This window comes from Mustela nigripes, chromosome 2 (assembly GCF_022355385.1).
Source record: "Mustela nigripes isolate SB6536 chromosome 2, MUSNIG.SB6536, whole genome shotgun sequence".
Taxonomy (NCBI): Eukaryota; Metazoa; Chordata; class Mammalia; order Carnivora; family Mustelidae; genus Mustela; species Mustela nigripes.
In genome coordinates, this window is record NC_081558.1 from 51,814,984 (window position 1) to 51,842,826 (window position 27,843).

The 27,843-nt window shown below is 46.4% G+C and overlaps 1 protein-coding gene across 3 annotated transcripts; it reads left to right on the top strand.

Annotated features, from left to right (window-relative positions):
- The first annotated feature begins 1,146 nt into the window (after positions 1–1,146).
- On the top strand, positions 1,147–27,675 carry TATDN2 (TatD DNase domain containing 2). 3 transcript variants are annotated; one of them, XM_059390319.1, is made up of 8 exons: positions 1,147–1,229; positions 1,882–2,289; positions 10,531–11,028; positions 20,108–20,986; positions 23,291–23,418; positions 24,909–25,092; positions 25,505–25,673; positions 25,851–27,675. In XM_059390319.1, the coding sequence occupies exons 2-7, from the start codon at positions 1,888–1,890 to the stop codon at positions 25,643–25,645; spliced, it is 2,232 nt and encodes a 743-aa protein (XP_059246302.1). In that variant the 5' UTR covers positions 1,147–1,229; positions 1,882–1,887; the 3' UTR covers positions 25,646–25,673; positions 25,851–27,675. The 3 variants fall into 3 exon arrangements, 2 of the variants coding, with proteins under 2 accessions (XP_059246302.1, XP_059246301.1); XR_009402404.1 differs by lacking the exons at positions 1,147–1,229; positions 25,851–27,675 and adding exons at positions 1,682–1,767; positions 25,284–25,381 and having other exon boundaries at positions 25,505–25,592; XM_059390318.1 differs by lacking the exon at positions 1,147–1,229 and adding an exon at positions 1,682–1,767.
- Positions 27,676–27,843: the final 168 nt, after the last annotated feature.

Below are 27,843 nucleotides of genomic sequence, written 5' to 3' on the forward strand. Positions count from 1 at the left end.
GCCTTTCAAAGAGGTTGTATCAATTTACATCGAATCAGGTATGAGAATGCATTTCCCCACATCCTCAGCTACAAAAAATATTACATGCTTTTTGATCACTGACAAATAGGTGCAAGTTTATAATTTTACTTGTATTTTTAAGTGACAGAGGTGGAGACATTTTTTTTCACATACTAAAGAGCCTTTCATAATTTTTGTCTGTTCCTTGGTTCATTCCTGTTTCCATTTTATTTTTTCAAGTTTTTATTTTAATTCCAGTAAACATGTTTACGTTTTAATACTTAAGTATCTCATTAAGAAACTTCTTTCAGGTGCCTGGGTGGCTCAGCAGGTTGAGTGTGTGCCTTTGGCTTAGGTCACGATCCCGGATGCTGGGATCAAGTCCGGCATCAGGCTTCCTCCTCAGCCCGTACTCTCCTTCGCTCTTTCCCTTTGTTGCCCCCTTCCCCATCCCCCACCCCACGCGCGCGCGCCCCCTCTCTGTTAAATTAATAAGTATTAATAAAATATTTTAAAAAGTTTTTACATAGTAAGGATATCAGCCCTTTGTCATGTGTTGCGAATATTTTATTAGGTTTGTACCTTGTCTTTTAACTTTGATATTTTTGCCCGGCAAAAATTTTACATTTTACATTTTTGTGTAGCCTTTTTTGCCTGTGGCTCCTAACTTCCGACTCGGCCACTTTCTGGGTGTGTCACTTGGTCTCTCTGAGCCACAGTTTCCTGCTCTGCAAATGGGGTCACGATGTTGGTGCGGGTTCGAGAAGGGGATCGGGACCTGAACCGTCCGGCTAAGCGGCGAAGCGCTGAGCAGCGGGGAACCGCACTGAGAGACAGGGGTCCGCGAACGCCCCGAACCCCACTGAAGGTTGGCGGGGGGAAGCGCGGCCCTGCCTAGCTTCGCGCTCTTCGGGCCCACGTGAGTGACTCCGCCCCGCCTTGCTTCCGACCAATGCCTCCAAGCCTCCTGGCCAACAGGCGAGCTCCGTCTTGCTCGGGGTCCCGCCTCCTGCCGATTCGAGCAATGGGCGCCCTCCGTTCTGCGCAAGGCCCGCCCCCGCCGCTCGCCTGGCTGCGGGCCGCAAGGCTCGTTCCGGGAGGCGGGCGCAGCCGAGGCCGGTGTGGCCGGAGCTCGGGCGGCGGCCGAGCTGGGGCTGCAGGAGTGGGCGGGAGGCCAGGACGCTGCCGAGGCGGGACGTTCGGGACGTTCGGGACGTGGGGGCGGCGAGGTCGACGTCTGGGCTGCGGCGGCGGGGACGGAAGGGGCGGCCGGGCGAGCCGGAGGGTGTCCTGTGGCGGCGGCCGAGCGCGGCACCGCCGGCTCCTGAGGGGCGCCTCGGCCCCTCGGGCCCCGGGCTGGTCCGCGGGGCCTCGGGAGCAGGGCGGGCTGCGCGCCGGGTCCGGCCCTGCCCTGCGGCCCGCCCTCGGCATTCCGGGCCTCTGGGCCAAGCGCCCGCCGAAGGCTGCGGGTCCAGTCGCCCTGTGTGGACTTTAAGGCGCCTTGTAATCTTTTGAAGCGCTTTGACATCCCCAAAGGGCTCCGTACTGCAAACTAAATCGAAGCGCTTTGTAATCCCGGAAGCGCTTTGACATCTCCCTAGTAGCGCTGTGCAAACTGTAGCGCTTGGTGATCGCGGAAGCACGTTTTGGGTTTGGAAACCAAACCGACGCCCTTAGTAAATCTCGGATCGTTTTGACTAAGGCGAAGCGCGTTGGCATCTCCGAAACCCTGAGAACTGTGATGGGCAGTGGAAAAAAGGGGGAAAGGTCAGTGAGGCCCCTGACTCTGACCTTCTGGCTTGCCCTCCCCCAGGGGACCCAGGGTGGCGGGAGTCTGAAGAGGGCTGGTATTGGAATCCAGGCCCCCTCTTTGCCTTGCAGGTGCCCATGGCGTCTGAGCGGCGCAAGGTCAAGTACCACTGGAGCAGCACTTCGGAAGGGTGTCCCCGCAAGCGCAGCTGCCTCCGGGAGCCCAGTGATGTGGCCCCCTCCAGCCGGCCAGCTCCTACCTCTGCGTCGCGTTCAGGAGGGACCAGCAGCCCCAAGCGCCTGAAAGTCCAGAAGGAGGACGATGTGGTCTGCTCGCCGAGGTTGCCCTGGGGCTCATCCTGCCGCAGAAATACCTCCTCCTCTCATTCCTCTGTCCCAGGTGTGGGCGGGGCTGCCGCCAAAGGCTGCCTGATTCGGAGCACACGGGGATTCCTTTCGTCAGGGGGATCCCCTCTTCGCCCTGTCAACCCCTCTCCAGAAGAAATGGCTTCTCTAGAGGAGGAGGCCTGCAGCCTTAAGGTAGGTGGCTGCGACACCTTGGAATCGGTGAAGCTCCTTCCACGTGGCTTGAGCTATTGGGGGAAGGAGACTAAAAAGGGTCATGTCCTTCAAGATCTTTGGGGTCTTCCCACAGGTCTGCTTATGCAAACCGGGGAGACCAAGGGCTTGGTCAGGGGTGGCCTACGGTGCCATGGAGAGGTTATTTTCATACTTGGCAGCACTTGAAAACTATTTGGAAGGTTTTAAAATGCTTGTGCCTGCTTCTCATTTCAATTTAATGGGGTTGGGGGATGGTCTGGGTCTCCAGATTTGTAAATCCTCCTCTAGAACTGTAAGGTGCAGCCAGGTTGGAGGTTCACTGCAGTAGAAGGTGTGGGTCCTCAGGAGACGCAGACCTATTTGTTTCAGTTGTAAATTTAAGGCATTGTGCCCTTGTACTTTGAACTTCTCTGAGTCACAGAATTGAGAATGAGAATTTGGTTCTTAGTGCAGCTTTTTCCCAAAGTTAACGGTTCCTGGCACCCTGGGGTTTTGCTTGGTGGGTAGGGTAGAGTGTGTTTTGGAGTTCAGCTCAAACATTTAGTTCCCCATTGGGAACATGCAGGAGGGTTTCTCAGAGCAGGTACATTATGTCCACTGTTTCATTTTATATGAACTTAAAGGATGACATTTTTTCCAGTGAGGGAAGGTTGAACATGAGTCTGTGAGAAAGAGAAGCAAATGCAATTCATCTCTCAGTCAGCTGTTTCTCTGGTATGAGTACTAGCTAACGTTGCTGGCGCACGTGTGCGCTTCATCCACTCTTTCAGTCAGGTTTTGAGCAAATATTCATTGAGGGCCTAGATCATCACCCAAGTGTCCTAGTTGTGTGGGATTCTCCAGTAACAAAACAGAGATCACGGCCTAATTAGTTTGCATTCTGGATTTGGAGCTCTGGGCCTTAAGAGGTGAGGAATTCTGTATGTGGAGGAGTAGAGGAAAAGCCTTAGTTGGGTGAGATGGGCTGCCTTCAGATAAAGTGATCTTACAAAAGCAGTAAAAAAAGGCCCTAAGGAAAGTGTCTTGAAACTTCTACTGAGTGGTTAGATTATGTGCAGCTGAGAAACTAGGCTGTTGTTGGCTGTTTATCCTGGGGAACTCTTAGATGAAGTGCTCCAGGTGTTTTCACTGTGGACCTCACAGAACTCTTGGTATGGAACATGGATTTTTTTTTTTTTTTAAGATTTTATTTATATACTTGAGAGAGTATATGAGGATGGGGAGGGGCAGAGGAAGAAGCAGACTCCCTGTTGAGCAGGGAGCTCAGCATGGGATCCCCGGACCCCAGGATCATGACCTGAGCTAAAGGCAGATGCTTAACCCACTGAGCCACCCAGGCACCCCTGGATTTTTTTTTTATACAGTGATTTCAAAATCTTTGTCTTTAGCATAAAAATACATTTTGAATATGACTCAAAGATAAGTAAATAGGGGACTTTGCCATATAATTTAATCTTGTAGTTAATCCTTGATAAAGTTTTTCACTTGATTTAGGGCAAAGCATGAAATAATCTCAGTTGATTACAGTTGACTTCAGTGACAAATAGAGATAGAATGAAGCCTTTCGGGAAGGGCAGGAATCTGCCTAACCTTTCAGGTGTGCTGCATCCCAGGCTCAGGCTGACCTGCAGACCAGGAACCAAGATTTAAAGGTATAGCCTTTAATCCAGGTGGGTCTAATTCTGTCATGGACCCATCTTTATCTTATTTATTAGGCCTGCGGGGTGTTTTTTGCCAAAATCAATTTAATGGTTAAGCATGGAGCAGTGAGTAGTCCAGTCCTGCCTCAGAAGTTGTGGGGTTAGGGGCACCTGGGTGGGTCAGTGGGTTAAAGCCTCTGCCTTTGGCTCAGGTCATGATCCCAGGGTCCTGGGATCCACCCTGCATCGGGCTCTCTGCTCAGTGGGGAGCCTGCTTCCTCCTCTCTCTCTCTGCCTGCCTCTCTGCCTACTTGTGCTCTGTCAAATAAATAAATGAAAATCTTAAAAAAAAAAAAAAAGTTGTGGGGTTAGTGCCTTGCTTTTTAGTTAGTAAGCTCTAGAGGGTTGCTGGGTGCCAAGGACTCTGTTGGGTTGTGGAGCCGTGAGATGGCTTTTAAGGAGCACACATCCTGGTGGGAGGGCTTGAGAAGTCCCAAGACGGCCTCATGATGTGCTGTGTGCAGCATGAGAGCCCAGAATGGAGAGCTAGGTAAAGGGCCGATTGCAACAAGGCTTCAGTAGCTAAGGGAATTTGCATTTTATTCTAAACCATTAGAGAGTTATGTAGAGTTCTATACACAGGGAAGGCAGGTATGCATTTTTGAAAGATCACACATGTTGAGTAAAATATGGGGATGTTGATATTATTAATCCTAACTGGCCCTCTCTAGCACTGCGAAGGGCTCTGCCTATGATGTTTGTTAGTTTGAAGACAAGGTACAGTACTTGGTTTATCTTGATGAATTACAAAATGCCTTTCTTATCTTTCCGTCTGTACATCTTTTTCTCATACTCTGAATTATGTCCAACTCGTTTTTCTAGTAAGTCCTAAGTCTTGTCAGCAAGCACAGCCCAGTGGCGCTCACAAAAACAGCATGTTCTTGGTCCTTCTAAGGTCCCCTCATTCCTACTTTTTACCCACCTATCCACCTGTTCTTCAGCATTTGCTCTCTAAACTTTGAAGGGTAAATGCTTGGCTTTGTTTGTGGGTCCCCCATTATCTTTCTGCTCCCCAGCTTTAGTGCAGAGGTCTCGGCTAGGTCGCAGAATATTCAGAGGGGAATGTTTTGGCTTTGGTAACAAGGCCACAGTCTGGGTAGCTTATAAATGTATGTTATGTATATTATATACTTATATATTATATACTTATTATACACATATATTATACATATAATATATATTATAATATATAGTTATATTATATACTATACTATATGTATATTGTATATTATATATTATATATAACTTATGAAATGTATTTCTTATAGTTTTGAAGGGTGGAAGTTTGGGATCAGTGGGCCAGCAAGGTCAATTGAGGGCTCTTTTCTGGTTTGTAGATTTCTCTTTCTGTCCTCACATGGCAGGGGGGACAGGGGAGCTCTCTTGGGGACTTTCAAATAAGAGCACTAATCATGTTCATGATGGCTTCACGTTCATGACCTAATCACTTCTCAAAGGGCCTAATACCATCCTCTTGGGGTTACATTTCAATGTACGAACTTGGGGGAACCCATTCAGACCATAGCTAGACTGAGCAATTTGGATTCCCTAGAGATTGCTGCTGGCCAGCCTCTTGCTGTTTGTTCCTTATTTCCTCTAGGACAATTGTTTGAAAGGTTTTCTTAGGTTCTCATGGTAGCTGATGATCTTTGTTTCTTCTGTAGAGAAAGATTAAATTTGTCTGTTGTGAGCACCTTCACCTACCTTACATTATTAGTCTTTAGTATGACCTTCATTTCCGCTTCACTTCAGGGAAGAAAGACGGGAAGGGAAAACTGGAGCATTTATGATGTGATAGACTTTGATCAAATAGGATTCTCAGTGTTTGACCCATAAGCTCTCCCATAATCCCGAGAGTCTTGTGAAATAGGCAGTATTATCTTTACATGTCAGTTAACAAATATTTATATATTGGTTAACAAATATTTGAACACCTAGTATATGTAGGTGCAGGGAAAGGAGACTCAGAGATGTTAAGTAACTTGACCAAGGCCATCCAGCTGGTATGTGGCCAAGCTGTGCTATCCCAGATCAATGGGACTTCAAAGCCTGCATTCTTACCTCTGCGGCCCTCTGAGTCTCTGCTCTGTCCTAGCCCAGTGTTAGCTGAGCGATGGAGAGACTAAGAGGGCAAGATCCTTCCCTTGAGGAGTCTCTGCAGGGTGGCACAGCCCGGACACAAGAAGCCATTGTATATCTTGGCTTTCGAATAACAGCTTTCCTCTGTGATCCTGGCTTCTGCCTCTTCACCCAGCAGATGTCCGGTGCTTGGGTGGAAATCCATGCTAGGGGTTGTAGCTGCGAACAGGAAGGCAGTGGTTGAGGCCTGAATAGTCCTTCATCACTGAGCACTGTGTGCACTGTTGTAACAGGGGCATTTGAAGTACCAGAGGAATGAGTGACTAATGTTGAGAAAGTCCTCACAGAAGAGGTGCCATTATAATTCTCCTGACAGACGAGGAGGAGGAGGAGGAGAGGACATTTCAGGCAACAGAACAATGTGTGTCCAAAATATGTCAGGAAATGCTGGTCTGAAGTGGTTGGGATATGACTGATTCCTGAAGGTCGTCACTTTCCTTTTCTCCAGCACACTTTCTCATTCCCGGGCACCTTGGTGTATGGATAAAGGTGGGAGATGATGCTGGAGAAGAAGTCTGGGGTCCAGCCTGTGAACGGCTTCTGATGTTAGGCTCAGATGTTGGGGATGTTTCCTGTGGGCAAATGGAGAAGCACTGAAGGGTTTTTATTTTTTTAATTTATTTTTTATTTTTAAGATGTACTTATTTATTTATTTGACAGAGAAATCACAAGTAGACAGGCAGGCAGAGATAGAGGCGGAAGCAGGCTCCTCGCTGAGCAGAGAGCCTGATGAGGGGTTCTATCCCAGGACCCTGAGATCATGACCCGAGCCAAAGGCAGAAACTTAATCCACTGAGCCACCCAGGCACCCCAGCACTAAAGGGTTTTAAGCAGAGGTGTGATGTTGGCAGATTTTAGAACTCCTCTCACACACTGTGGAGAAAGGATGGAGGGAGTAGGCAGGGAGCTGGGTACGAACCGTTGAAACCATGTAGGCTGTCAGTGGTGAGGGCAGGAACAGCATCTCCATTGAATCTTTCCCTCCTTCCTTCAGAGATGCATAATTCACTAAGCAGTAGTGCCAGGAAAGATAAAATCTCTCCTGTTTGAAGCCAGGTGGTTTGTCTCTGCTCTTGAACTGAAGGCCTCATCTTTGCCTTTATAGCCTCCTCTCCACTTCTGAAAATCTTGAGTGACCTGGATCCAGTTCAGGTCCTTGTGGTCTTTGACATCACAGCTTTTGCTACTGTTGCTCAATTTTCGTATTTTCTCTATTCTCCCTTGGTTTCCAGGATTTTAGGGGGAGCTTGAGCTTGCCCCGTTTCTGCCACTTAAACGCGCCGTGTGGCAGCTTCCCTCTCTGTATGGGAGGGATGACAGCCATGGCAGCTCTGGGAATTGTAAGGCCACATGAAAACATAAGGTATGGGGGCACCTGGGTGGCTCAGTTGGTTAAGCATCTGCCCTTGGCTCAGGGTCATGATCCCAGGATCCTGAGATGGAGTGCTGCATCTGGGTTCCTGCTCAGTGGGGAGTCTGCTTTTCCCTCCCTTCCTCTCTCTCTCTTTCTTTCTCTCTGTCAAAAAAATAAAATCTTAAAAAAAAAAAGGAAAACACAGGATAAGTTGTTCTAATTCTAACCCTTCTCTCCCCACAGTTCACTACCACCTGGCCTTCACTACCAGGGTTGGCAAACTGATGGTCCATAGTCTGAACGTGGCCTACTAGGTCCTCAAAAGTATTCAGTATTTTGGAGATTTCACATTAAAAATATATGCCTCCAGCCCACACCTCTACCTTGAACCGGAGACTCGAGTGACCCATTTCCGCTTCCGCACTTTTATTCCCTTTTCCTGTGTTCTTTCCCTCTCTGGCACTTCTCACTCTTTAACATAACATATATTGCCTTTCTTCTGGTTTTCCTTTCCCTCGTCACCTAGAGTAGAAAGTTCAGTAAGCAGGTGTTTTTTTAGGTTTCGTTGGATGCTAAGCTCACATGGATGCTAAGCAAGTGTGCCACAAAAACTGCTGTTGAGATGGAAAACAATTCAATTTGAGATCTCATGTTTTATATGGAAAACTGGAATCCACGACTCTGGGTCTGTACTTGCAAGTGGCAGCATTTGGTTTGAAGTGAGGAGCTATGACCCTGATCAAGGCGCAGGGCCTCCTCGGTTTGTTGTGGACTTTGTCTTCCCATGTAGTGCTCTGCCTGCCCTGGGGCGGGGGTGGGAGGGCAAGGACAGGGGTAACTGGTAGCACAGGCAGAGGTGGAGATGTCAAAGAAGGGATTTGGGGCCTTCAAGGATGAGTAGGAGTTTTATCAAGTGTAAAATGAGACTGAGGTGAGGGCATCACAAGCAAAGGAAGTTAGGTTTGCCTGTGACAGTACCATGGCCATGCCCGAGGATGGCAGGTGGTTGGCAGTAGTGAGAGAAGCAGGCTGGGAAGTTTTGACTGTATCTCGTAGGGCATGCCCAGGGAGCCTTCAAGCTTGTTTTTAACGTTTATTAGAATTTCGTCATATGGAAAGGTATAAAAAAAGGCTTATCATCTTTCCCAGATAATCCCTATAGACATTTTTAAAAAATGTCCACCACGTTAGAAAATTGAGACTCGGGCATCTCGGTGGCTGAGATGGTTAAGCGTCTGCCTCTGGCTCAGGTCATGATCCCAGGGTCCTGGGATCAGATCCCACATCAGACTCCCTGCTTAGCAGGGAGTCTGCTTCTCACTCCCCTTGTGCTCTCTCTCTTTCTGTCAAATAAATAAATAAAAATAAAATCTTAAAAAAAAATTGAGGGGCGCCTGGGTGGCTCAGTGGGTAAAGCCGCTGCCTTGGGCTCAGGTCATGATCTCGGGGTCCCGGGATCGAGTCCCACATCGGGCTCTCTGCTCAGCAGGGAGCCTGCTTCCTAGTCTCTCTCTCTCTCTCTCTCTCTGCCTGCCTCTCGGCCTACTTGTGATCTCTGTCTGTCAAATAAATAAATAAAATCTTAAAAAAAAAAATTGAGACTCAGTGTTTTAAAATGAAGGTCAAAGACACCTTTCCTATCCATCTCATCGAAGTGGGTAGCTGCCAACAGTTTGAGTACTTGTAGTAAAAAAATACTGTGCCACACTACTGTCTAGATTTCCATATGTCAAAAGGCTTTTGTAAAAAGATAATATGTATTTCTTGGAAAAAATTCAAATAATATGAGAAGTCTATAAAATAAGAGCGTAAGCTTTTTTGTGTAACCACTTTCTTATTGCTGGACATCTCTTGGTATAGACTAACTGAGAGAAAAAAGGATCAGCAAGCTTAGTGTGGAGTTATTTCTCTGTATAATTGGGAGGGATTTAATACAAATGAATTAGCAGTGTGAGTTGCAGGGACTGTAGAAGGCCTTGGGATAATGGTCAATCTAGGTCATTGCTGGGGAGATTTGGACTTCACTGCTTTTGAGATGTTCTAGTGATAGATCTGTGGAGTGTTCTTACCCCAGGCTGGCATTGGATTGGACCTGAGTTTCATAGTAAATTAACATTGAAAATAAATAGTCTAGCTCCTGGAATGAGTAAGTGCTCAGGGGAAGTGAGGAAGGGGCTGAGACTTCACCTGTGTTTCTGAGGAGATGAGTAAGAGTCAGGGCATAGTTCCAGTCTCTGGACTGACCCTGGTGCATTCTCTGGGAGACCAGACACCTTCTGTCACCGAGGTTTTGATTTGGGGGAAGGAGTTTGAAGGGAACTTCAATAAGGCCTGCACTCGGGGCACCTGGGTGGCTCAGTGGGTTAAGCCGCTGCCTTCGGCTCAGGTCATGATCTCACGGTCCTGGGATCGAGTCCCGCATCGGGCTCTCTGCTCAGTGGGGAGCCTGCTTCCCTCTCTCTCTCTCTGCCTGCCTCTCCATCTACTTGTGATTTCTCTCTGTCAAATAAATAAATAAAATCTTAAAAAAAAAAAAAAATAAGGCCTGCACTCTGCCCTTAGGACTTGGGAACTGGAGTCCACTCCTTCCTTGGCCCTTGGGTCTCCTCGACTCGTAGATGTGGCATTGGGTTAGCTGGTGTCTAGAGACTCTTCTGGTGCTGAAATTTTGAGCTGCTCTTTTGCCTGTGTGTGTTCTCAAATGTGCGGTTGTCCTTGGCTTCAGGGAGCTTAGAGTCTTGTGTTACGAGACTGCTCATCTCCGCTCATTCCTGCCTGATGCAGTGCGAGGGTAGTACCTGGTGAGCATGAGAAAGTGAATAACAGGAAATGGCAGCAGTTCAGGCCCTTTTACAGTGACACTTCTCAGTGGGTTGGGATGGAAACCTCGGGGAGAGAATCTTAATTTTAGCTACTGTCACCTTCCCTTTGATTGGTATAGCCGCCATTGATTGATTCCTATACATAATTACCCTGTGGGTAACCATTTCACGAACTGTGATTTCTACCCCCCCCCCCCACTTCCAGGTTGATTCAAAAGATAGTTCTCGTAACTCCACGAACTCTGAATTTGCAGCTGAAGCGGAGGGTCAGAATGATACAAATGAGGAACCAAACAAGGTGCAGAAAAGGAAGAGGGATCGATTTCGAGATCAGGGCTCTACAGTGATCTACCTGAAGGCTATCCAGGGCATCCTGGGAAAGTCGATGCCAAAAAGGAAGGGAGAGGCTACCACGAGGCCAGTGCTGAGCAAAGGAGAGCGTCCCAGCCGTGGAGAAGAGCCAGTCAGGAGTGTCACTGTGTCTCCTCCTCCAAAAGGGAAAGAGTCAGCCCCGGAGGTGAGAGCAGAGGACGACGAAAAGGCTGAGCTGGAGAGGAGCAGCTTCTGCGACAGGAGAGTGGTGATAGACCCTCAGGAGAAACCCAGCGAGGAGACAGCTGGTGCCCGAAGGACAGTCCTTGACAAGCACTCTCCAGCCCTTGAGTTTTTGGATGACTCTGACTCTAATTTAGAAAGCCAGAAGGTGAGCTGAGCTTATACCAAGCATGGGGGTTTTTAGTTCTGTTGATGATACGTATTTGTTGTCTTTCTCATTTGATCCTGAGTGTTACTCGTTAAAAGCAGCACTTTACTTACCAAGGACTCCAGGACAAACTGATGGTCCTTTTCTTCTCTCTCTCTTTTTTTTCCCAAAGATTTTATTTATTTGAGAGAGAGAGAGAGAATGAGAGGGAGAGCGAGCACCAGAGGAGGGAGGGTCAGAGGGAGAAGCACACTCCCCACTGAGCAGGGAGCCTGATGTGGGACTCAGTCCTGGGACTCCAGGATCATGATCTGAGCCAAAGGCTGTCACTTAACCAACTGAGCCACCCAGATGCCCTAATGCTTCTTTTCTAAAATACCTTTCAGAGTTACTAAGAAATCTCAATTCAGTGCTTTTTTTTTTTTTCCTTTTTTTAAACTTAGAATTTATATGTTGTTAGGATATACATTTGCCTACCCTAACAAAGGCCAAAATAACAGTGACTTAAAGACAATAGAAGTTTGGCTTAAGGAGGAGGGACTCTGGTGTCATCTGTCTTGCTGCTCTGCTACATCAACCCAGTCTCTCAACCCAGTCTCCGTCTGTGGTCTGAGTCGCTGCTCTGATGGGACCCTGAGGACATTACTTTGACATTCCAAGCAGTAGAAAGGGGAAAAGAGAAGAGGAAAGTATGCTTCCTCCCATTTAAGAGTTCGACTCAGAAGTCCACATCACTTTTGCTTTTAGCTAGTGACGGGAATCTAGAAACCTGGCCAACACCTAGCTGCAAGGGAGTCTGGAACATAAACTTTCATGTGGGAGACTTATCCCCAAGTCACTTTTATTGCTCTTGAAGGAAAGAATGGTATTGGAGGGAAACTAGCAATTTTTTTAAAAAAAGATTTTATTTACTTATTTGACAGAGAGAGAGATCACAAGTAGGCAGAGAGATAGGCAGAGAGAGGGAGGGAAGCAGGCTCCCCACTGAGCAGAGAGCCCGATTCGGGGCTCGATCCCAGGGCCCTGAGATCATGACCTGAGCTGAAGGCAGAGGCTTAACCCACTGAGCCACCCAGGTGCCCCGGAAACTAGCAATTTTAAACATAGTTTATGCCTGGGCGAAAAGGCTGTTTTACCCATCTCTGCTTATCTTTATTTACATCTCCTTGAATCTCGTTAGCTCTTTCTTCCAGCATTTACCTTCATATTTCTAAATAATCTTGCACTGTGTATTGATTTTCTAGTTGCAGAAATCTGTGGACTGCCTACTTAGAAGAGGAGAATTTAGTTCTCCACACTAACTTTGGCAGCACCATACCCCTGAACCTGTCACCTCTGTTTCTAGCAGCTCCCCATGTTGTTGTCCTATAGTTTCTGGCTAAATCTGTTGAAAGTTGATTTTCCCCACGTTCATAGCAGAATCATCTAGTATACTCTGAGCACATTTCCTCTCGTACAAAGTTTATCTTCTTGGAGATCATCATTGCCATGTTTTTTCCTTTAGTTTTCTCTGTACCTATCACTGATTCATCCCCAAACTGCTTGTGCCATAAAATTCTCCTCAAGGTTGTCAAAATAAGTAGTCCCATTTTTCTTCTTGGAGGTATACTTCTCTGGATTGTTTCCTTAGTATTCCCATTTTTCCTGTTTCCTTTCATTTTTGGTTTGGTTTTTGGTTTGTGAGTAATTAAGGTGAGTGTATATAATAATACATACTATTTTTTTCTTTTTTTTAAACATTTTATTTTTTTGACAGAGAGAAACACAACGAGACAGGGAACACAATCTGGGGGAGTGGGAGAGGGAAAAGCAGGCCTCCCACCGAGCAGGGAGCCAGTTGTGGGGCTCAATCCCTGGACACTGGGATCATGACCCCAGCCGAAGGCAGATGTTTAATGACTGAGACACCCAGGTGCCCCCCCCTTTTTTTCATTTTTTTTTTTTTTAAAGATTTTATTTATTTATTTGACAGAGAGAGAGATCACAAGTAGGCAGAGAGGCAGGCAGAGAGAGAGGAAGGGAAGCAGGCTCCCCGCTGAGCAGAGAGCCCGATGCGGGACTCGATCCCAGGACCCTGAGATCATGACCTGAGCCGAAGGCAGTGGCCCAACCCACCGAGCCACCCAGGCGCCCCCCTTTTTTTCATTTTTGACACACTTAATTTCTAAGAACACTGATGTTTTGAGTATTCCTTTTTTAAGAGTATCCTGTTCTTGTTTTGAGGTTATTGTGCCTTCTCTGGTCTCTTCGAGAATATTACAGGTTTGTTTTGAAGTTTTCTTTTACTTTCTGCACTACTTTTTCTCTGAGTTTCCTTCTGATTTTTGTCTTTGTTTTGTTTTGTTTTTTTCTTTTTACTAAGTATTTTGGTTTCTGTCTTATGGTAGGGCTTTCCTGGGATGTGTTGGTTGTCCATTCATATTTAAAGATGGAACTTTCAAAAGATGATTGGAAGTTCCAAGTGTGTGGATGGGCTGATCAATGCTGGCTTGAACAGAGGATGATGACACTGGGTAGTTTTATGGGGACCCCAACTGGACTGGTGGCTTCATTATCAGAGCCTGCTCAGTGTCCCTGGGCGAAATGCTCAACTCCCTCACCTAGGAGGCACCATCTGGCTGGTGCTTTTCTGAGAGTCAGGTTGAGAGGAGTACCTGGGTTCTCACTGTCCAACATGCGATGGTCCCTCAACCTTGATTGTATGTCCATTGTTCTTAATTATTCCATAAGCTCCTTGGCTCATCTTTATCAAGTGTGAACGGTAGTCTTTTGCTGAATGGAGAAAAGGCAGACCCATCTATAGAGGATGGGAGCAGGGATCTCGGGATTTAACTTCACAGGTTTCCAGCTCATTCTCCTGTTTTCATCTCCAGTTTCACCTTCTTTTCAGAGGTCTGCTACCTCCAATTCCTGAGCCTTTTGGGGGGTCTTGTACGGTGACTCAACATGTTTCTGGGTTTTTCTCACTGCAGACTTAGCTTTTGGCCATCTGTGATCTGCTTATCCAGTAACTGTTCATCTGTCTACTCTCTATCTCTAGCAGCTGATTTTTACCTAATTTGCTTTTCTGTTTTTTTCTTTATGCTTTCTCTTTGTAAGTTTATGCCTTTTGCCTTTTCAAGTTGGTTCACACACATACACACCACACACACACACACACACACACACACTTTTTGAGACCATGCACACAGCAGGTGAAGGAACAGGGCAGAGGGAGAGAGAGAATCTTAAGTCGTGCCTGGTGTGGGCTCAGTGTCATGACCCTGAGATTGTGACCTGAGTCGAAATCAAGAGTTGGGTGCTTAACTGAGCTGCCCCCATTTCCCATAATTTTCAAAGGGTTTTTTTTTTTTTTTTTTGGACAGGAAGGACAAAAACTACATGGGTTATATTTAACTAGAAATCCCAAGAACCATAGGTTTTGTAACCTTTTTCTGGTAACTCTGTGATGGGTGCGTTTCCTGTTTGATGTTGATCATGATCTTGTTGGGCTGCCTAGAATTCCCCTTGTATGGATGAACCTTCCAAATCTACACACCTGAACTCCCGTTTGTCAGGCTGGACATTTAGAATGTCTTTGTTAAGTATATATTGGGAGGCAGCATAATATGGTAGGTAAGCACTAGATGTTGGGATCAAATAGTTTGGGTTGAAATTCTGGCCACCTGAACTGTGATCATGAGAAAGCCACTTAATCTCTTTGAGCCCTAGTTTATTCTGTGTAAAAAGTCACAGTTCTTGAAATATTGTTATGGTTAAACAGAGGTCAGCAAACTTACTCTGTAAAGGGTCAGATAATATTTTTGGCTATGTGGGCTGTATGGCCTCTGTTGTAACTATTCAGCTCTGCTGTAGTAATGTGAAAACAGCCAGGGACAGCATTTCAGTGAATGGGCCTGACTGTGTTCCAGTGAGACTTGGTTTACACCAGTAGACAGTGCATTGGATTTAGCCTGCAGGCCAGTTTGCCGAACCCTGAACTGATGCATGGAAATGCTTTGCTCAGTTCTTAAGTGTAAAGTAAGACCTCAGTAAATGTAACTTTAAATTTTACCATGTTGCTGAGATTGTAAGGCAGTCATGAACATAGGTAATGTCCTATTTTCTCAAAAAGAAAATCCAAGGCTCCTGAGTGTCTCGGTTAAGCATCTGGCTTTGGCTCAGGTTGTAATCCCAGGGTCCTGGGATCAAGTCCCACATTGGGCTCTTTGCTCAGCAGGGAGTCTGCTTCTCCCTCTGCCTGCCATTTACTCCCACTTGTGCACTTGTGCACTCGTGCACTCTCTCTCTCTGGCAAATAAATAAATAAAATCTTAAAAAAAAAAAAAAAAGAAAAGAAAAAAAATCCAAAAACCTTTTCTTGGCCAATTAGACCATATAAGCCTTTCAAGGACTTAGATGACATAATTATCAGTCTTTTTATGGTATGTATTTTTAGTTACATGTGCATTTTTAATTTCATATTTTTTCGCCACTCTGCCTTTTTTCCCACTCTCACATATCATTAAATAATTTTGTGGAAACTTCACATATCTTTGACATGGTTTTTGTTGTCCCTAGAGTTCCTTTTCGAGTCATGTAGTGTGTTTTATGGAACTTCCCTGATCATAAGAATGAGAGAATCTGACCCAGGTCTGAGATGGGATGTGGGAATTGGTGTTTTTAAACAAATACCCCTGGAAGATAGGTTTGGGAAGCAACTAGAGGATGTCACTTGCTTCTGATTTGGAATTTTAACTTATTTTTATTTTAACTTTTTATTATGGAAAATTTAAAACACTTATGAAAATTATCTAGGGGTGCCTGGGTGGCTCAGTCATTAAGTGTCTGCCTTTGGCTCAGTTCATGATCCCAGGGTCCTGGGATCGAGCCCCACATTGGGCTCCCTGCTCAGTGGGAAGCCTGCTTCTCTCTCTCCCACTCCCCCTTCTGTGTTCCCTCTCTTGCTGTGTCTCTCTCTGTCAAATAAATAAGTAAAGTCTTAAAAAAAAAAAGAGAGAATTATCTATATACCTGTCACTTGTCTTCAGCAATGAATTCACTGCTAATCTTGTCTTTTTTCTCTATGACTTTTTTTTTTTTTTTTTTTTTTTTTTTAAAAACAAAACAAAACAGGCTCCATATCCGACCTGGGGCTTGAACTCACCACCCTGAGATGATAAATCACATGTTCTATGACTGAGCCAGTCAGGTTCCCCTTTCCACAGATTATTTTGAAGCAAATCCCAATTACTCTATCATTTCATCCATAAATATTTCATTGTGAATCTCTAAGATATAGTGATCCTTAGAAAAAAACAAACATAATTACAATTTTATTAGGTCATACACACACACACACACCACACACACACACACACACACACACACACACACAGAATCCGTAATAACAGTGGTCCAGTCATTGATTTAATAATCCTGTTGGATTTATGATATTTTTAATTTGTTTAAAACAGTATCCAAATAAGAGCCATATGTAGCAATTTCTAAATATCCTAAGTCTCTTAGTCCCTGTAGATTCTGTCTCCTTCCATTGTGATATAATTTTTTGTCATAAAAAATAGGACATTTGTTTTGTAGATTTCTGTAGCCTAGATTGTGCTGATGAGATGTAGTACTTTTTGAATCCGTGTTTAATTCTGTCCCTGGAAGTTTATCCCCAGTTGCCAGTAGCTGTTCCTATTACACTCAGGCAGCAGCTTGTTCCTATTACACTCTGGAAGTGTATTTTGGGATTGCTACCATGAAGCAAATTCCAATTATTTTTCAGGTTACTTTCTGAATAAGAAATACTTTTATTGTTCAAAAATGAAAAATAAAATTTATTTAGTGAAAAGTCAAATCAATAAAATCTTTAAAAAAAAGGTTTGTCCAGTGGAACTGTGAGATCTTATCCCCCAGATGTAAATCTGGTACATCTCTTTGTCTAACCCTGTCCCTTCTTTAAAACATAGAAAAGGGAAAAGGGGAAGTAGGAAATCTTCCTGTAAGCATCCAACATTAGCTTGGTTGAATTCTGTTTGGGGTCATTTGTCCTCACATAAAAGAACCTATATTGTCTAAAACAGGAGACTTTGTAAGAATTGGAATATAAAATTATGCCTCCTGGGCACCTGGTTGGCTCAGTTGGTTGAGCATCGGACTCTCAGTTTTTGGTTCAGGTCTTGATCTCCAGGTCCTGGTATGAAGCCACGGTTTCTGTGCTCAGCAGGGAGTCTGCTTGATATTCTCTCCCCCTCTCCCTCTGCCTCTTTCCCCTGCTCCAACTTTCTCTCTGTCTAAAATAAATAAATCTTAAAAAAAAAAAAAAGCCTCCTTTCTGGGGGATTATTTTTGGGGACAAAACCTTACTCTCTGTTTGGGTACCTTTTGTAATTTTAATCAGATCAACTTGTTATTTTAAAAAATGATAGAATTTTCAAGAGCTGGATTGCAAAAATGGTAGTTGCATGTTACTGAATGTGATAATCGTTTCAGCTTTGAGGTGTACATATACAAAAGTAATGATTCTAGTATGTCTTACTGAAAAAAGGGAAAAAATCTTGTTAAGTCCTGGCAATACTGCATTTTTAAAATTTTCTGGGTTGGTAGAAATTTCCACCATAATTAAGATAGTATTTTGAAGGATTATTCTCCCTTAAAGATTAACTTTTTAAAAACTTATTTATTTTAGAGAGTGCATACACATGTGGGGTGGGAGGGGGTGGTAGAAGAGGGAGAGAAGTAGAAACCCCACTGAGTGTTGAACCTGATGCAGGGCTCCATCCCAGGATCCTGAGATCATGACCTGAGTTGACATTGAATTGGTTGCTTAACTGACTGAGACACCCAGGCTCCCCAAAACTTTTTTTTGTTTAAAGTAAGCTCTCTGTCCAGCGTGAGGTTTAAAATTGCAACCTGAAAATCAAGAGTTGCAAACAAGCACCCCTAAAAAACTTTTTATCGGGGGTGCCTGGGTGGCTCAGTGGGTTAAGCCTCTGCCTTCAGCTCAGGTCATGATCTCAGGGTCCTGGGATCAAGCCCTGCATCGGGCTCTCTGCTCAGGAGGGAGCCTGCTTCCTCCTCTCTCTCTGCCTGCCTCTCTGCCTTCTTGTGATCTGTCTGTCAAATAAATAAAAATCTTAAAAACAAAAACAAAAACAAAAACTTTTTATCAGAAATTTCAAACACACTCAAAGTAAACAGACTAGTGTTAAAAAATCCCCCAGGTGCCCGTCACCCAGCTTCAGGGGTTCAGATTAAGTTTTAAATGTGCTGCAGTTTAAGTTATGTTGCATCCTGGGAAAGATTCTTGTTTGGATATTTTTGTTGTTTAGGAAAGGGGTAGCAGGAAGAAAATCTAAAATTGGGAAATATCATATGGGAGGTTTATAATTCATTAACATTTTTGTTACCAGTATTTGTTTCCTTTTGGAGTGTAAGTAGTGGTATGGAAGGTTAATACAGACAGTAGAAACAAAAAATTTTGTTCCCATTTTAAAGAGGTAATCAGTTTATCCATCATGCTTCTTTGTAGTGAATTTTTTGTTATGTGAATTATATTTGCATATACAAATATTTTTAGGAAAAGAGTTTTGTAAGTTGTTGCTCTAGCCATCTGGTCCCTGTGGGCATAGATGGTTTTGTTAACCAAAAGAAACGAGGGTCCTTAAACGGTCTTCCTTGCATGAGTTGAGACCCATGTTTTTACTGTATTTCTCAGACTTGATTTGTATCCAAACAACATGGGACTTAAATACTGAGTCCTTGGGGACCTGTTGAATCACAGTATCACAGAAGAGGGTGGGGTAGCCTTCAAAAGCCCCCAGCTGGTTCTGATGTGAAACTAAATTCAGGAGCCATTGCCCCATTTATTCTACAAATTAAGTCATCAAATATTTGTGACTGCAGTATGCTAGGCACTGTTGTAGGTGCCTGGGAGACATGAGTGAAGAAAATGAAAATTCCTGACCTTGAAAACTTCTGTTCTAGCAGGGCTAAATTGATTTAATGTAATGTATAGCTGGTTGATCCATCTATCATTGCCAGCAGTGGCTTAAACTAAATGTTTTATTTTGCTCTCAATTTTGTCAGTGAGGAATTCAGAAAGGTCTAGAAAGGGCAGGTCTTGCTCAAGGGTGAAGGTGGTATTCTCCCAGGTGCTTCTGACACTCCAAAAACCTGGCAGGGCTGCACGGGCAAGATGCTCACTCATGTGGCCGACAGTTGAAGCTGGCACCTACAGGTGACCTCTCTAGAATATGGTGGGTGTCAGGGAGGTCTGGTGTCTTCCTGGTGGTTGGCTTGGCCAGGAGGAAGCCCCTTGGCCGGTCTGACTGCTGCTGTGTTCTGTTGGCTACAAGTGATTCATGGGATTGGCCCAGGTTCAAGGGGAGGGGAGGGCTCACAAACCCCACCTCTCAGTGTGGAGTAATGTAAAGAGAATTTGCAGACATATCTTAAACCTACCATGACTGTATGGTTTTGCATTTGAAATGTTAGAGTAGAGACATATTAGAGATGAGATGTGTTGGGCACTGCTTTTCTCTAAAATCCCCAGTATACATTGTGTTCTAGAGAACAGTTTTTCTCCAAAGGGATCATTCAGAAAGGGAGTACAGGTTTAGTATCCCCTTTGAGGATGATACTTTTTTTTTTTTTTTTTAAGATTTATTCATTTATCTTAGAGTGAGAAAAGGGCATGCGAGTGGTGGGGAGAGTCAGAGAGAGAGAGACTCTCCAGCAGACTCCCTGCTGAGCGCAGAGTGCCGCACAGGGCTTGATCCCATGACCCTGAGATCATGACCTGAGCAGAAACCAAGAGTTGGGTGCTTGACTGCCTGAGCCACCCAACTGCCCCTAAGGATGGTATTCTAAGACTTTGGTTGCAAGTTTAGCTATTTGGTTTGGTTGCAAGTTGTAGTCTGGCTCACATTGTAGAAATTAACAAGGAAACCAGGCAACAGAGTAAGATAAGGAGCTAATGCAAAGCCTTCACTGTGGCCAGAAAAACAAGGCAGAGTTTATGTTCCGCTGATGACCGTGTATGAAAGGCTATCTTCACACTGGATGGCTCACCCATTGGTTTTGTTTTCTGCAGCCTAAAGAGAGGGAGGTGGTGATAGAGCACACCTCTTCAGGAAGTGACTGGTCTGATGTGGATGAGGTCTCCACAGTCAGATTCTCTCAGGAGGAGCCCAGCTCGCTGAAAGTCTCCACAGTTCCGGAGCCTTCTGCCTTCCCCACAGACTATGTCATGTACCCGCCTCATCTGTACAGTAGTCCGTGGTGTGACTACGCCAGCTATTGGACCAGCAGCCCCAAGCCTTCTGGTTACCCGTCTGTGGGCAGCAGCGGTGGCGACCCACTGCAGGTCGGGAGGAGCATCCGGGGCCTCCTGAGTGATTATTCTCCTCACTCTACAGTGAGCTCCCAGAACACCTCCAGAGACCAGGAGCTGACCGAGGGCAGATCCCAGAACTCTCGTTCATTTCGTTTCTCCAGAAGCTCAGAAGAAGAGGTGGAGGAGAAAAGAGCACTCCAGGAGGAGGCACCCCCTCGTCCCTGTGGAGGACATGCGTCTAGCTCCCTGCCAAGGAACCATCGGGAGTCAGGCCTAGAGGGGGGTTTCATTGATACCCACTGTCACCTGGACATGCTGTATTCCAAGTTGTCTTTCAAAGGGTCCTTTACCAAGTTCAGAAAAATTTATAGCAGCTCCTTCCCTAAGGAATTTCAGGGCTGCATCTCTGACTTCTGTGATCCTCGGACACTGACAGATTGCCTGTGGGAGGAGCTATTGAAAGAGGATCTGGTTTGGGGAGCCTTTGGCTGTCATCCTCATTTTGCACGTTACTACAGTGAGAGTCAAGAGAGAAATCTTTTGCAAGCACTGAGGCACCCCAAGGCTGTGGCATTTGGGGAAATGGGCTTGGATTACTCGTATAAGTGCACCACGCCTGTCCCAGAACAGCACAAGGTAATGAGGCCCTCCTTGGTTTGCACATGGTTTCAATTCCTCATTCAATTGCTGAGCCTAACAATAAAAGTTTCTGTGCTTTGGGATCTAGAGAATTTAGAACCCTTAAAAATAAAATTGCTGGGGCACCTGGGTGGCTCAGTGGGTTAGGGCCTCTGCCTTCAGCTCGGGTCACGATCCCAGGGTCCTGGGATCGACCCCCACATTGGGCTCTCTGCTCAGCGGGGAGCCTGCTTCCCTTCCTCTCTCTCTGCCTGCCTCTCTGCCTACTTGTGATCTGTCAAATGAATAAGTAAAATTAAAAAAAAAAAAAATTGCTTTTGTCCAGACCATCAAGATGTCACTTGCCAAATGCTTCACCAACTATTTCTTTACTCTTTATTAGGTAGGAGAGGGGGATAGTTACTCTGTGACATCTTATGGCTAATGATGTATATGGCAAGACATTTGTTTGCTTTCTTCTTGGGAAACAATCAGTTTTACGTTTGTTTAATTAAACTGTATTTTTATTCTGGTTTTAAAGTTAAGTGTGTCCCTAGAAAATATTTGGAAAATACAAAACTGAAAGGAAGAGAATTTCCCATCCCACCAGAAATGACAGCTACTGCCATCTTACTCTGTATTTTTTGAGCATAGACATTTGGCAGGGGAAGGGTGGTTCCAGCATTTCAGTATAAGTTTCTGAGTTGGGAAGGAGCAGGAGAAGGAGAAAGACCCTCCTACCTTGTCACTTCTCAGACTGCCAGGTTGCCTTTGTTGTAGAGTTTATTGTGTGCAGTTTTCCTGCTGCTGCATGATAGGCTGGGTCTGCATGCCCAGTGTGCTCCAGGCCCTGGTGAGCAGGTGCATGAATTCCAGCCTGGTCAGAATCTAGCAAGCTGGCTTTCCCTTTGGCGCTGGGCCAGCCTCTGCTGTACACTAATACTGTGCCTGCCCATTGCTACTGGCATCTGTGGTTAATTGTGAATGAAGAGAGGGAATCTTCTAGAGGCAGAGGTTTCTTTTTTTTCTTTTTTTTAAAGACTTTATTTATTTATTTGACAGACAGAGATCACAAGCAGGCAGAGAGGCAGAGAGAGAGAGGAGAAAGCAGGCTCCCTGCTGAGCAGAGAGCCCGATGCAGGGCTCAATCCCAGGACCCTGAGATCATGACCTGAGCCGAAGGCTGAGGCTTTAACCCACTAAGCCACCCAGGCACCCTGATGCAAAGGTTTCTTAATTTTCCCTTCACCAAAGAGAAAATTCAGAGAAGGTATGGTACTCTTCTGACAAAGCAGAAGACTCCAGATCTTAATACACCTTTGGGAGACAGAGATTCCAATTTGAATAGAGTTGTCTATGGCAACAATAGGCATGCAAGACTTAACAGTTAATTTAAATATGAAACAATTTCAGGTGTTCAAATACATCGGAAGGATCTCATTTATTTATTTTTGAAATGATTTTATTTTTATTTGAGAAAGAGAGCACGAGCAGGGTGGGTTAGAGAGAAAGGGAGAAGCAGGCTTCCCTCTGAGCAGGGACCCTGATGCGGGGGCTCAATTCTAGGACCCTAAGATCATGATCTGAGCTGGAGGCAGATGTTTAATGTACTGAGCCACCCAGGGTCCCAAAAGTAAAATTAAGAAGAAATAAAGAAATACAAGAAGTAAAGAAAGTTTAAAAAATGAAGGTAGTAATTAGTACATATTCACCTAGGATATCTGACTTTGGTTGAGTAAAGAAAGTAAGTTGGAGAAAATACATAATTTCCATTCTTTCAAGTATTTGAGCACCTTCTGAGACGAGGTATTTTGCAGAGGTGTGTGTGTGTGTGTGTGTGTGTGTGTGTGTACAACTTTTTAGAAAATGTGTGGAAGGCGATTACTTCTTGAGAGTGGGGGTAGAGGTGGGGACAGTGAGGGGAAGAACACATAACTTAACCTGAGCCCTGCCCTGCAGCCCCACGTAAGCCTGGCATAATGGTTGCCATGTGGAGCAACTGGGTTCGTGTTTGAATTGTGGGGCTCCAGCTTACCCATGGCAGATGACTTGATCTCTCTTGGAGCCTCCTTTTCTTGACTGCATGGTGAGCTAACAGCAGTCATTTACCTTGGGGTGCTTATGAGGGCTACGTTAATAATACACCTTAAATGCTCTGAGCACCTCCTATGGTAAGCACCCCGTTAAGTGTGGGCCGTTCTTATAATTCCGTAGTCTACAGAATTGGAGACTGGTGGGGAGGTTGCCCATTGGCCTGGATGTTGTGGGGATGTAACAGACTCCTGACATGGTTCTGACGGGTGTCCCTTTGCCTTCTCCCAGGTGTTTGAGAGGCAGCTGCAGCTGGCCGTATCTCTGAAGAAGCCCTTGGTGATCCACTGCCGAGAAGCTGATGAAGATCTGCTGAACATCATGAAAAAATTTGTGCCCTCAGACTACAAGATCCATAGGTTAGAAGGCTGGAGCTTCAGTGGGCAGATGGAATGCACACTTCTTTCTGTGTAGGACATGAGTTGGAACAAGGAAAACTCAGGAGAAGATGATAGTATTAGGTCTTTGTGATGTACTATCTTCTCTAAAGCTTAAGTATTAGATTGAACCATATGAAATTTCTGATTTTGACCATTTTTTACTTACAAAATGGTAATTTCATAGGGTTTGAGCTAATAGCCACAATCACTGGTGAGCAAGAAGGGGACTTTCGTGACTCCCATATCCCTGGTGGCAGGCACAAATGGAGTCTGTGCACTCAGAAAGGAGGTCTCTTGATCTGGGGAGAGACCACTGTGTTGTCCAGTGACTTAGCACACAGAGAATATTCCAGGGCACCCCCAAAGAAATTCTTTGCTTTTTTGAATTTGAAAGTTCATTCCCCCCCCCCCCCATTAAAGTCAGTATGTATTTAATCTTAATTGTATGTAGGGGCTCTTAAGTTTGGTGTGGTGAACTTGATCTACTGTGTGCCTCTTGCGGGTGTTGGCTCATGGCCCCTGGGAGCAGCCGTGGGAGGCAGACAAGTCATCTGGTGACTTTAGCGGATCCCAGGGCTGAGGGGGGCATAAGGTGCTGTGGGAGGCGAAAGAGGGGCCATTAGCTTAGCTTTGCTGGGGAGCGGCTAGGAGGTGATGGCTGGGCTGGCTCTTTCAAGATGGGTGAAAAAGCAGAGTCTAGAACCCAAACCAGTTGTTGACAGGCAGCGGAAGGTGGTGGGCTATCAGGCCAGACTGCTGCCTTTCAGGTGTCCCAAGCAGAGAGTGCGACCTCTCTTGACTGTGGTAGCACAGGCCAGAGAAGAGGTACAATCCCTTGGCTCTTCTGGATGGGTGGGTTGGTTTCTCATGGCTTTGTTTTGGGATGGCTTTGAAGGAAGTCTCACAGCAGGGCAGGTAAACCAGGGCTAAGATGGCTCAATGGAAGTGTTGTGGCTGCAGGAAGCCGTGAATTTTCATATTGGTTAACAGTATTTTGTGTACTAAGAACATGAATAGTTAACAAATTCAGAAAAGATTGCCCTGTAGTGCCATTCCCTAATATCTTCCCTTTTTTGTTTCCTTCCAGTCCATTTGACTGCCAAACATAATTTTTACCTATTGTCATTGTGATCTTAGCGGGGCCATAGGCTTTAATTCTGCTTCTCTCCTTGTGCTGTAAGCGTACCCTGTCCCTGATCATTCCCTCTTCTCTGTGGGGGTCACTTGAAGCGACTGTGGAGGAGTGGGCGCTCTGACGGGGTGACTGCTGAGAGCTTCAGTCACCAAGAGTCTCCTTGTCTTACTTGGAACCAGCTCTTGTCTGGCTACTGTGGAGTCCTTCCCTTGGATGCAGTCTTTGTGTTTCTGGGACTCTGTCCCCAGAAGAGACTGAGAGGGGAGTTGGGGGCTGTTGCAGAGGGCGCTGTGAGAGGGACCCTGACTTGGAAACCCTCCCCTCCCCTCCCCAGGCACTGCTTCACTGGCAGCTACCCGGTCATCGAGCCCCTGCTGAAGCACTTCCCCAACATGTCTGTGGGCTTCACTGCTGTCCTGACTTACTCCTCGGCCTGGGAGGCCCGGGACGCTCTGAAGCAAATCCCACTGGAGAGAATCATTGTGGAAACGGACGCTCCCTACTTCCTGCCCCGACAGGTAGGGGTGTGATCAGGCTGAGCTGAGGCGAGGGTGGGTGGTAGGGGGCCGGTCACCTTTGCAAGGTTGGCAGGGCCAGAGCCCCAGTGACTTCCAGGTCTCCTTGGCTGTGTAGATGTCTCCTTGTTGTGGCTCTGCAGAACCAAAAGTCTAGGGGGCTGAGAAGCTGAAGGGTAACCACTCTCTTCCAGGCAGTGCAAAGCCCTACCCTGTAGAGGGTAGTCCAAGGAAGCGTGGGACCCTGCTCACCCAGAGCCCCCCATGACTAGGACTCTCCCTGCACCTGCAGGTAAAGGGGTCTCTACAGGGCAGCCCCAAAGAGGTCCTTGCTGGGGAAGGGCAGGGAGGGGGGTCTGTGTCATGGCTGTGAAAAGAAGGCACAGTAATGTTCTGAATGCTTGATGTCTTCCAGGTTCCCAAGAGCCTCTGCCAGTATGCCCACCCAGGCCTGGCCTTGCATACGGTTCGAGAGATTGCGAGGGTCAAGGATCAGCCGCTCTCCCACACCTTGGCCACCCTGCGTGAGAACACCAGCCGCCTCTACAATCTTTAAGCAGAGAGAGTGCGGTCAGGAGAGAAAGGTCAGACTAGAAAAGGTCATAAAGATTACATTATAGGTTTTTAAAAAATCAGGACAAGAATAGGTTTCTCTGCATTTTCTTAATGTAGAGAATGTGAACATAGAGAGCATTAAGCCTGATCTATCTCGAGTGAACTTGGTTTGGGACCTTCTTCCTTTTCTCTTCCCACCCCTCCAGGATGACCCAGTGGCCTGGCAGAAGAGGGTCCCAGGTCAAGGAGGTGTCTGGAGAGCCTACTGGAACCGAGAAAAGCAGGACAGGATGTTCTTAAGGCTCCACTTGGGGCTGGGGCGGGCGTGCAGTGGAGCGGGATGCCAGTGAGGGGTGACCCCAGGGCGGTCAGTGGAGAAGGAAGAGGTCGAAAGGAGGGCGTGGCGCATCTGCCAATCCTGATCCCTGTGCTTTGTGACCTTCGGCTCCTGGTGGTTCTCGGTTCTGAATATGAACTCCCAAGTAGGAAACCTCCTCTGGAGCACATTGGCTGGAGCGCCGTCTCAGAGGTTTACAGTACCGCCACCGCGAAGTCCTCCCCATCCCTTCCCAGGATGAGTCTTCAGTTTGGCTGTCCCATCGCCGGTCTGTTCCATGTCGGCGTGGGTGGAAGACCTCGGCTGTTGGCCTCACCAGCTCCGCTGCCGGCGGCGTAGAGGGGTTGGGGTCGCTCAGTATCCAGGGATGTCCTGGCCGACAGGGATCGGGAGGGGCTGGGTGCCTCAAGAAAGAGGTCTTCTTATGGGAGAGCACCCCAGAGAAGGGGTTTCTGTTTGCTGGAGCCCCTGGGGCCGCAGCTCGCTTGTGTTTGACTGAGATTGGTCCAGTTTGCGGTGGATGCGACCTCCCACTCTGCTGTCAGGGGCCCCTGCTGCCCGTTCCTCAATTTTTGCCCCATTCTCCTGGAACACTGGACCAAGAATACTCCTGTTTGACCCCATGGGACAGCCCCCTGTGTGCCCCACCCAGGTTGAGAGGTAAACCAATTTAATTCTTCAAAACTCTGCAGGGCCACTCAGCCCCAGTCTCCAGCCTGTGCAGAACAAGCAGGCCTGGGTCTGCCTTCCACTCCCCTCCTGGGGCTCTCCCTGGCCTTTGCCTCTCTGTGTCCTTTCTCCATATTGGAAGTGAGAGCCTCTCCTTTGACTTTGGAGCTGTCTGGTCATCAAGTTTTCAGCTCTGTTCTGTTCCCTGCTGGTGTATCTGTTACAGGCCCTGGAAGGTTGTAATGGTCAGGGGTTACGTTTAAGGACGCTCTGCACTTTGTCTAAAAGGATCCTTTACTCTGATCTCCCACTGCGAGACAGGACACCCTGAGCCCCTTCTCTGTTTCCTGGAGGCGAGAGGCTTAAATCATAAAACCTATCCCTTAATGCTGGATTTCTCTAGGTGTTTTCAGAAGGTGCATCTGAGCCTCGCAAGCAAAAAGGGAACAGACTCAACATTTCCTGTCTGGTGTTTCTGTTTGGCCTGGTACGCCTGTCACTGGCCTGGGAGGTAGGCCTTGATTCACGGTCCACCTTCCACAGGTCAGCCGTGGGTTTTCTGGGCTTCTTGTTTGCCAGTGGGGACTTGTCCTCCTGCTTGGAGGAATCAGAGGACTGAGTATTTCAGAGTGCTTTACTGTCGCCCCAACGAACTGCAGCCTGTCCAGCCCCTTCACCACAAGCCCTGTACGTCAGTACTGCCCATGCTGGCAACGGATGGGCCCTGCTCTGGAGGGTTCTAGGGGAGGACAGAGTGGATGTCCCCAAGCCTTTGTGGCCTCCTGCCAAGGTAAAGCACAAGGTGCTATATACTTTCACCTCTAGGATTTAAGATGGTCATTTCTGAGTGTCACCAGTGAAACACGACTGGTGTAGGTGCAAAAACCGGTGGGCACTGTATTTGATTCAATTTTTGGCTGGCTGACGTGATTGTGTTTGCTGTGCTGCTGGAATGCATCTGTATCTCCCCCCACCCCCTGCCCCTTTTGGCCATCTCTTTCTGTAAATAAAGTGATTGGTCTTCAGCCAGCTCCTGTGCTCTCCTTGTTTGGTCAGATTTCTCAGAGTGACGACAACAGTTAAGTTGTTGTAACCTGAGAATCCTTGTAACCCTAGAATCCAAAGGTCTGGAGAAATTTTCGAGTGTACATGTGTGTCTCTGCAAAATTAAAGTGGTAGTAAGAATTGGGGCA

Bases quoted from the DNA above. Each gene is read 5' to 3' on its own strand.
- TATDN2 (XM_059390319.1), top strand. From the start codon at position 1,888: ATGGCGTCTGAGCGGCGCAAGGTCAAGTACCACTGGAGCAGCACTTCG. The intron at 11,029-20,107 runs GTGAGCTGAGCT...TGTTTTCTGCAG, and splicing joins CTAATTTAGAAAGCCAGAAG to CCTAAAGAGAGGGAGGTGGT. The intron at 23,419-24,908 runs GTTAGAAGGCTG...TCCCCTCCCCAG, and splicing joins TCAGACTACAAGATCCATAG to GCACTGCTTCACTGGCAGCT.